Source organism: Sinocyclocheilus anshuiensis, unplaced genomic scaffold, assembly GCF_001515605.1.
Source record: "Sinocyclocheilus anshuiensis isolate Anshui unplaced genomic scaffold, SAMN03320099.WGS_v1.1 scaffold910, whole genome shotgun sequence".
NCBI classification, from domain to species: Eukaryota; Metazoa; Chordata; class Actinopteri; order Cypriniformes; family Cyprinidae; genus Sinocyclocheilus; species Sinocyclocheilus anshuiensis.
The window spans coordinates 51,510-62,206 of NW_015540888.1; the positions used below are offsets into that span (position 1 = coordinate 51,510).

At 37.4% G+C, this 10,697-nt stretch overlaps 1 protein-coding gene across 1 annotated transcript in view; it reads right to left on the reverse strand.

Annotated features, from left to right (window-relative positions):
* Positions 1-1,203: 1,203 nt before the first annotated feature.
* LOC107688790 (phospholipid phosphatase 4-like) overlaps positions 1,204-10,697 on the reverse strand; it is a 100,981-nt gene continuing 91,487 nt past the window's right edge. The window contains exons 7-8 of the mRNA XM_016486560.1: positions 6,413-6,583; positions 1,204-1,443 (exon numbers count right to left, since the gene is read on the reverse strand). Coding sequence (XP_016342046.1) covers positions 1,232-1,443; positions 6,413-6,583 — 383 coding nt within the window. The 3' untranslated portion in view covers positions 1,204-1,231. The remainder of the gene's footprint in view (positions 1,444-6,412; positions 6,584-10,697) is intronic.

Consider the following 10,697-nt stretch of genomic DNA (forward strand, 5'->3'; position numbering starts at 1 on the left):
TGGAGGGGTGTGAATACTTTTGTGCATTCAGTGTTGTGTATTCCTTAGTTACTGAGCAGTGTTTTGAAAAAATGAAGGGGTATGAATACATTCGTGAAAAAATATTCATAGGGGGTATTCATACCCTTCGTGAAAAAAATTAAGGGGTATGAATACTTTGGCAAGGCACTGTATATTCAGTGCTGTGTATTCCTTCGATACTGAGTAGTGTTTTCTGGCATAACTGCTTAAGTTTTGTCACCCCTTCATTGCTACACACTTCATTGCTACACACTTTTTTTTTCTACATAGTGTCTGATTTGTAGATTGCACACACAAAAACATCTCTGTATTTTTGTATTTTTGCCTATTTCCCATTCATTTCCTATGGCGGTCCATTCCAATGAAGTAGAGATTTTTTAAATTTTCAAACGTTTTTTTTTTGGTCTAAAATCATGGAAACTATACCAGAGGGTTAAATTAGGAATAAGATGTTAATTTGGTAGATGGGCACTGAATAATTACCAGAGTCATTAAGAAACTTTCAGTGTCCAAAACCCATGATTTGATCATAAAAAGTATTATAATGCCTTGGTATTTATTGCCAGTGATTCTGTTCTGCCATTCTAATTCCTCTGTGCCTGGTATGCAATATGTGGAAAAGCAACAATGTTCCACACTAACTGTTAACATGCATGCACACATGCTAATGAATCAACACAAAACCATATAAAGGAAACAAATAATGAATTGATTTAGGATTTCAATTCAAGATTTACATATTTATGAGTGAAACCTCTTAGAATAAGAATTTCCATCTAAGATCAACTTCTCTCACTGCAATTTGGGTAATAGCAAATCTATACAAAAACGTCTTATAGAAGAGGTACCTCAGTATATATAATGGCACTGAATAATTATAACTTCTGTGTACCATGGTTCTCACTATTACTTACCATGGTACTTTTCTTTAAAGAGAGATTCTTGCACTAACAAATTTTATACATATTGTCCAAGGTTCCAACTTGCCAATACTGATATTCAGTAATTAAACTAGGTATAACTGATCAGAAATCAGGAACTGTAACTCTGCTTAATGATTGAAAGAGAGAGAGAGAAAAAAGTAAACAAAATGTATCTAATTCTAAATGTCTAATTCATTGGAATGTTGAAGTGTCAGTCAAGTGTGGTTCATACCACATTGGTGTGGTAGGGGGTCAGAGGGGTGTGAGCCTTGGGGGGTCTCTATTAGTCATACTGGTCCCTCAGTCATGCCCTCCAGAGGCAGGCTGGTGGCATTATCCATGGGCAGAGGTTGATCCTGGGAGGTTGGCATGTTGTGGGCAGTTGCTGCAGCCAGACTAGCATATGGCAGGTGGCAGTCTACATCCAGGATGGGTGGGTAGTGCTGCCGATAACAGATGTAGGCAAAGAAGAGGCCGATCAATCCCCCAACAAAAGCATCTGTGAGGAACAAATCAAAGTTCACTAAGTAAAACATAGTCTTAGTGAAAGTAGAACTTTGGTCCATCGATCCATTCATCCATATAGCTTTGTAACTGTCTGTCTTTAATATAATATTATGTTTTCATTCTGTTATTGTTGTTATTCCCGTGAATAATTCAATTAACCCACAAAGAGGATAGATTGTATTTTACAGCAAACAAAGGTTTATAGGAGACAAAGGCATAATTTTTCCTAAGGCTATGCTATATCTAAATGTGGCTCTACTGAACTGTGTCTTTTAGTGCCCAAAGAAGATAATGTTTTGGTACTGACATAGCATTCTTAAACAAATACGATTCACCTAATGGCTTCTGCCATTTAATGCTACCCTGAGAGGAAGAAATTAAGCACCACCATTGTGAGGGTTGTTAAAAGAGCTGGACTGCACACTGACACACAGCTGTACAACCAAACCTCAAAGCTATTTCATTCCCAAAATGTGAGGTCTAAAATAAAATTAAATGACTGAAACATAATTTTGAGTATAGACTGATAAATTACCCCTGGAACAAACCCACACTCATTAGATCAGCATGCTACAGGGCAAGCTTGTACGAGTCCACAGCTTGTATTTACTTGGACCAGATTGGACCCATCAAGTTTAATGGTCCATGCCACTGTTGTTCAGATTAGTTCAGTTCTACTACCCAGCAGGCCTCAGGGGACAGGTCCATATAAAGTCACACTAATAAGTATCTGCTTGCCGTTGTCTGATATAAGGTGTCCTTCTGCAAAGTGACAAGGAAATAAATTAATATATATATATATATCCAAATTAAGTGTTACTATGCATATTTATAGTTTAGTAACACAATCTAGGACATGCACACTTTTCAGGAGATAATTAAGAGTGCCAGCTGCTTATATGCTGGAAAACTCTAATTTGTGCTGTCATTCATTTCAGGGATTTCACTTTTTTATTCTCTCTGTAGTTTAAAGTCAGAAATTCACAAAGACAACATAAATAATGATATAAATAGTAAATAGTAGCTTTTCAAAATGCCATACTATATTCAAACAGTAGTCTCTGAAAATGCATAATTCCTGAACAGGAATAGTTATAGGCAGACATAAAAAAATACTTTAATTCGTCTGTGGAACACAAAAAGAAATACACTGCTCACACTCACAATTTTCAAGCTGCTTTTGTCCACAATAAAATAGAATAGGATGGCGGCGCGTTCACACGCTGCGGCTTCTCTCTCTCCCGACAGAAAGGTGTTTTCGTGTTTTTTGTCTTGTGAGTCGCAGTGTTTTTGTTCAAAGCTCCAAAGATGACAAAAAGTCCTCAAAAATTACTTTATATAACTTGTACATATATTGAGGTATTCTAAAGTCATATAATAGCTTTGTGTGAGAAACAGTGTCTCACCTTATTTAATATCAGTGATGAAACACTCAAAATCCATTGATGATTTAAGGACCACATTTATACAGTATGAGTGCGAATGAGATTTAAGAGTTGTGGCGGATGAAAAGATTGTCAGTGTATGTGGTGACCTACATTTCATATGGGCACAACATGATGCTGTGAAAGGCCTGCATTTCATATGGGCACAGCTTGAGGCTGTGAAAGGCCCAAACATACACAATTAGCGTATAGTGTCTTCTGCTATGGTCAGTTTTTTTTCTTTCATATCATGGCAAAGCAAAAGTTTAAATAGAACTGGATTCCTTAAATCCAGTTCTGAAGGGCCAGTGCCCCGCAGGTTTTGGCTCCAACTCTGATCAAACATGCCTGAGCAAGCTAAGCAAGGTCTTCAGGATCACTAGAAAATCACAGGTAGATAAGATTGATCAGAGTTTGAGCTAAACTATGCAGATTTGAGGAACCTGAAATAGAATCTTGCTAAACAAATTAAATTTAGTAAAAATTTTGATATGTTTATGGATATATATTGATATGTTTGAATAATGAATAAAGTTGAACATTGCAATATGTTTGAATAATAACACATTTTATTTTTGTGGCATCACACTTGCAGTATGTTGCCTAAACATCTTGTCTGAGTTAGTGTACTTCCATTATGTTTATTTCTTCCCTAAATTACAGAACTTTAATTTGTAGGTAAACAACTCTGCATGTGTGTGAACATGGTGAGATTAGGCTAAAAATGCTAGTAAACATTCAAGATTGTGGGGACCAAAGGTAAAACTTGAACAAATGGTCATGGACAAGCCTATATTGACTCACCACTAATCTGAATATTAGGGATACATCCCCTTAATGTCTATGAAAGTTATGGCCCAGAATATAGCATAAACCAAATGGAGAGAAAAAATCATAGTGCTGAATCCACCATTTTGTCTGACAAACAAATCAGACAGGAGAGTAGATTAACTTTGGTGGACTTAAACTCAGAGGCGGACAGTAACTAAGTACATTTACTTGAGTATTGTACTTAAGTACACTTTTTGAGTATCTGTACTTTACTTGAGTATTATTTTTTCTGGGAACTTATGACTTTAACTTCACTACATTTGAAAGACAAATATTGTACTTTTCACTCCACTACATTTCTATCAAGGTCCTCGAAGTAGAAAGCCATTACCATGTAGCAGCTTTGAAAGTCAGTAGGTGATTTTTTTTCTTCTCTAAAACATGACTTTCTTTTTTCAGACAGTTTATCAGTAATCACTCTTGTTGTCAGACTCTGTTCCATGTTTTGTCTGTGTGGAGTAATGTTTGACCAGCAGTATCTGTACTTTCACTCAAATAATGGAGTTGAGTACTTTGTCCGCCTCTGCTTAAACTTGAACACTGTGTGTATTCATGTCTTTCCGTGGTTTAAATGAAAGTGAAGTGAGGCCAAGAATGGTGTCCCATACTCAGAATTTGTGCTCTGCATTTATCCTATCTAAGTGCATACACACAGCAGTGAGTAGTGAACAAACACACACACCCAGAGCAGTGGACAGCCATATTGGTGCGACAACCAAGGAGCAGCTGGGGGTTCAGTGCCTTGCTCAAGGGTCTCACCTCATTCGTGGTATTGAGGGTGGGAGAGAGCACTGGTTATTCACTCTACCCACTGACAATTCCTGCTGGACCTGAGACAGGGTCTCACCTCAGTCGTGGTATTGAGGGCAGAAGAGAGCACTGGACATTCACTCCCTCCACCTACAATCCCTGCTGGACCTGAGACTCAAACCCACAACCTTTGGGTTACAAGTCTGACTCTCTAACCATTAGGCCATAGCCCATGACTGCCCCAAAACAAATTCTGATGTTCATTCATGTTTATTTTGTGCTTTAACTAGTAAATCAGGTTCAGGTGCTGCTTGAACAATGCAGCAATACAGTGATTTGTCATGACACATTAAAGAGCCACAAAAGGTATTTGTTTAAATATCTTAAAAAATGACCAAATTTGAAAGCTGAGACTTTGTTTCATACGAGAAGTTACCTGCTCTGTCTTGTCTGTCTGTGTGTTGTCAGTTTCCTCTTTGCTCTACGATGTATTTTTCACTGTGTAAGAACATGATGCGTAGTGTGAGAGCAACATGGCTTGTCGCACATAGCAACAGTAACTAAGGAGGGCAGGTTATTGCAAAGGGTCAATTGGCCATGTTGTGTGTATACACTCTTTCCATCATATAATGTCATGCCTCCTTTGTAGATTCAGACTTTTCAGTGGATGGATCATGTGGATTCCCATCCTGTCTGAGGCTGTTATTGATGGTGACAGTTTGGCTGTGCACCAAGGTGATTCTGGATGAAACACAGGCATGATTGATAACTTTGTGGAAGGAAAAATCAGGCTAGTGAGCTGTAAAGATTATGTTAAAGCTGGCAAACAATTGCTGATGCTTTATTACAAAGATGTAGTAACTCCAGCAAACCATTCATACTCAGTATTATGCTCTACAGGTCTTGACCCTGTTAAATCCCTGGAAAAAGTTAATTACATTGATGATATCAGCACAAGGCTATATTAAAAACTGTCCAAATTAGTACAAGGCTATTTTACAATAGCTTTTATTTTACAATAGCTTTGTTCTAATAGGGAGCTGCCTTGCTGTCTGCGGCCTACATAAGTTCTGACTAAATTAATAACACACAAACTTTTTTTCTATAAACAAATCTCTCTCATTTTTGCCAGAAAGTTTTGTCTCAACTGTCCACAGAATTTTTTACATTTTTCATTTATTTATTCATATTCATTATTTATTTAATTTATTTATTATTATTAATTTATTTATATGGTGTATGGAGTGTAGATTGATGTGGAAAAAAGTAATTTAAAGCAGTTTAACATAAGGCTACTTCATAACAAAACGTGAAAAAAATGAAGGGGTTTGAATAATTTCACAAGGCACTGTAGTTTTAATAATCAATTTATTTGTAATGAACACACTGAAGTGAGTTTTACATTTGATTATTTGTTTTTTCTTACTTGAATGCTTTTGCTTAGATGTAAAGTGAAAAAGGTAATGCATTTGTTTGTTTTTTCTTATGTTTGTTCTACTGCTTTTTTTTGCATATGTTCTTTTTTATAATTACAAAGATAAAATACAAAAATCTATATTGTGATTATTAATATAGTAATTATTATTAAGAAAAGAACTGGAGGAAAAATGCAATGTTGCTAGGTGATTTTGCTTTGGAACCTTCAGAAAACTTTAATTCGATTTTTCTCAGAATTGAGTTTGCTGACTCTGTCGACTTCAAACGACTCAGTAATTTTTCGTCCAATTCCAAGAAATCATTAATTTTGAAGGTCTTTTAATGGAGAATGTGAAATTAAAAATAACAAATTTTTGAAAATTTGCTAATTGTGACTCATTTTGCCAGCACTAGTCACAGTTTGTCTTTAACTGTGACTTAGATGAAAAACAAATTTTATGAGGAATTAATGCAGAAATCCAGATATTTCAGAATACAGTCTCTGCATGCTTTTGTGGAACACTGCTGCAAACCTCTGACCTTGCCAGTGATGTTTGTAGTCGCAGGTGCGGGACAGGGCAATCATCATTGCACTGTAGAGGGGCAGGATCATGGCACAGAGACGCCAGCTGCGCCCGCGTCCGGCAGCTGTGAAGCACTGCAACTTGCCTGCCAAGTAGAATGAAGTAAAGCCCAGACCAGAGAAAGCAACTAAAACAAAAGGTGAAAGAAACAGAAATAGAAAATGTTAAAAGTAAATGCAAAGTCCTGTAAGAAACAACACATCACATAAGAAACCTCTTTGATATCTAAATTGTCTCCTAGACAGCAGCAATATTAAATAGAACTGCTGTCTCATCCTTCCAAAATAGAATCACTATAGAACACCCCAAATGTTCTGATCTTTCTAAATGCACAGAACAGAACCTGGATTTCTGTGAATTCCATGAAAAGTCATATATGAAAATCAAATTTGAGAGCACTCTTATTACTTTTCTGCTCTCTGACGCACGAGTGTTATGATCTTAGCCTGTGTTCCCGTCTTGTGTTTGGACTTGTTTGAAATGTGTTACTTTCTGTCTAGAGTGCTATTTTTAAGTCAACTTAAAGTCCTTTTGTTTCATTGGTTGCATTCCCAGGTGTGTCTTGTTTCCGTGTTATGTTGTTAGTGTCTCTGTGTATAGCCCAGTGTTTTAGTCAGTCTTGGTAGTTGTTGTCTTTGAGATGTTGTTGCGTGTAGTTCCTTTGCCTTGTTCTGCCTGTGTTCTGTTTACCATTTCATGTTCTGAATTACCTTGTTTTAATAAAAATGTACTGCTTGCATTTTGATTCTGCCTCTCCTCTTCCCTGCTTATGATAATGTACGCAAATGTATTTCTGCCTCTAACTTATCGTGTTCTTCTTTGGTAAATAATCCATTTTACACTGGTATTACTTTTTCAAATTTTTGCACACTTGATTCGTATTCCCTTTAAAAGTAGGTTTCTCAATAAAAAGCAGCCACTTCCTTACTTGATCCAATACCCACTAGTTTATTTCGATCATGTTTTGTTTCTTTGTGTCCTGTTGTCTTCAGTATTATAAAGGACTCTTTTGGCACTTTTCCACTGCGTGGTACGACTCGGCTCGGCACGGCTCAGTACAGCACGGCATGGTTCGGCTCGGCACGGTTTGCGTTTCCACTGCAATTCAGTACCGCTTTAGAGTGGGCGGGATTATTCACATGTCGTTATAGTTGCACCGCCTCTACTACCATGACTCCTGAAAAAAACTTTGAATTCCGCGTCGCCCCATCAAGCTCTCGCTGGATCCGCTCCTCTGCTATCAACGAGAGGAACGTCTGTTCTTCCGCAACAGACAACAACTTTTTGGTTGTTAAAAAAAAAGGTGCGCTTGTTCAAAACAGTTGCGTTCGATCCTTCGCTGGCTGTGCTGATTTAAATTTAGCGGTTCTTTTGTGTTTATGTCACAAGTTCAGTGACGCAGGTAGTGACGATTCTCTCCGGCCAATCCGTGATCAGCAGTTTACACGTCACGTTTTGGTAATGGTACGGTTCACTTGGAACCCCAACCGAGGTGGTACTAAAAAAAGTACCAGGTACCAGGTACTGTACCCAATGGAAAACCCCCCCAAAGTGAACCGTACCGTGCCGTACCATGCAGTGGAAAAGCACCATTTGTGTACTGGTGTTGTGCCAGCAGCTTTTAAAATAGCTGCGGTTACCCCAATACCAAAAAACCAAACACTGATTATGAAAACCTTAAAATGTTTTGTCCTATTTCCAATCTCCCTTTTCTTGCTAAAATTTTGGAGCGAGTTGTTGCTGCTCAGTTAATTTCTCATTTAACTGAAAACAACCTTTTTGAGCCTTTACAGTCTAGCGCCCGTAAATTCCATTGCGTTGAAACAACATTGGTCAGGGTCACTAATGATCTTCTAATTGCCTCAGATTCTGGCTGTCTTTCAATTTTGATACTTCTTGATCTCAGTGCCGCTTTTGACACTGTAGATCGTTCTCTTTTAATTACTTGTTTTGAAACTCTTTTTGGGGTCTCTGATACTGTACTTAATTGGTTTAAGTCCTACCTCACGCAGTTTGTTACCATGGGTGGATTTAGGTCAGAGCTTTATTTATTTGTCAGAGCTTTTAACTCCCTATACCCCAATGCATGACCTTCGCTCTTCTGATACTGGTTTGTTAACTGTTCCATCAACCCGCTTAAAATTGATGGGTGATAGGGCTTTTTCTTCTGTAGCTCCAAAACGATGGAACTCCTTATTTATTGAAATAAGGCAAGCAAAATATCTTAACATTTTTAAATCCCACCTTAAAACTAATTTCTAATATTCTTTTTATATTAATTTTATATTATTTTATTTTTAAGTGTTTTGAATGCACGTTTCCTTTTTTTGCTTATTTTATAATCTTTATATGGTGTATTTTGATGTTTTATTTGTTTTATGTAACGTGCTTTGAGATGCAACATTTAAAGGCTCTATAGAAAATAAAGATTATTATTATTATTATTATTATTATTATCCGAGATGGAGGGAGCAGAGGGATATGAGATGGGCTCGTCCTTATCTTGGTCTTCTCACGCTAGATCCTCGGCTCCCTCTCAGGGTTTGGAATAGGGTGACCATACATGCCATTTTTACGGGACACGTCCTGGCCAGGATTTCTATATTGCCTAAAATATCCAGGTTTCAGCTTTGTTTTCCTGGTTTCATACTTGCAGAAGGTAATGATCGAAAAGTAGTTTGACTAATAATATGAAGGCATTGTACATAATCGACTAATTGTGGCACTTGAGAAGGTGGGATCTACAGAGAACGGTCAAAGCGATGCAAATACGCATACAGTTTAGGTTTGTGTTTGACTTGAAGCAGCACTTCGCAAACTGATCGGTGAATGACATGAAAGCATGGGCGTAGAATACGTGGGCAAGTGCAAGGCAAGTGTGTTCACGTTGAGGTTTTCAGGGGCCACTATGAATAAATCTAGATTTAAATTCAAAGAGAAAAGATAGTCTATGAATGACTTTTTGTTCGTATCCAAAATGAGGCGATGTGAACATTACACAGCACTGAACACTCTCATGAAGTATGTTTTATTCATACTCGAAGTCAGAGGGTGCTCTCGTGTAGAAAGTCCAAAACTGAGTCATAGAAGTAACAACTTGTGACGTGCAGGAAATCCCTAATATGGACAAAGGCATCCAACTATCACTGTGGCTAAGCTGAATTAAAAAGATTGTGCAGACAATACATGCACGATCGCTACAAATACATGGATTATACACGGTGTGTTTTTCAAGTCATCTCCAGGTAATAAACAATGTATTTGACAGCATTACTGACAGCATTTATTACAGTAGCCTATAGAAACTATCAAATATATTTTCTGCCTTATTCTGTGATAAAAATAAAAATGAAAAAAGTGTAGTATATGAACAAATCATAAAATTGCATTAGGAAAATATAGGAAAAAAAATATTCCAGAATACAAATTATTGGTAATTGTCCAGCAGTGTATTAGATTTCTTAGCCAAATAAATAAATGAATAAATCAGAATCAGAATCAGCATTATTCGCCAAGTGTGCGCAAACACATGAGGAATTTGTTGTTTGTGTGTTTTTTTTAAGAAGCTCTTGGTACATACATGCATACACACATACATACATACATACATATCTGACATGAGAACAGAAACATTTAAATAAGACTTAATAAATAATGTGTATGAATCTGGAACAGAAGATTTATGTAAAGATTTGTGCATTATTTACTCTATACAGCTGTATAGAAAATGTGCATATGTATTTACATAGTATGTGACAGAGAGGCCATAATTAGAGATGGAGAATGAATTACAGGCATGAATTACAGAACACAGGTAATAATTCCTGCGTTAGCTGTTTAGGCTGGATCACTTTCCTGCATTTCCTTCTTCACTCTGGAGTTGTACAAGTCCTGAAGGTCGGGCAGGTGCACACCAATGATCCTTTCTGCTGTCCTAACAGTCCGTTGCAGTCTTCTTATATCTGATTTGCAGGCTGACCCAAACCAGACAGTTATAGAAGAGCACATAACCGACTCAATAACAGCTAAATAAATAAAACTTGTGTCATCTGCACCTGTGGCAGGTGGAACTTTTTCAGTTGACGAAGGAAGTACAACCTCTGCTGAGCCTTTTTCATGATGGAGTCAATGTTAGTGTCCCACTTCAGGTATTGAGAGATGGTGGTTCCCATGAACTTGAATGACTCCACTGCAGCCACAGTGCTGTCCATGATGGTGAGTGGGGGGAGTGCAGGGGGGTT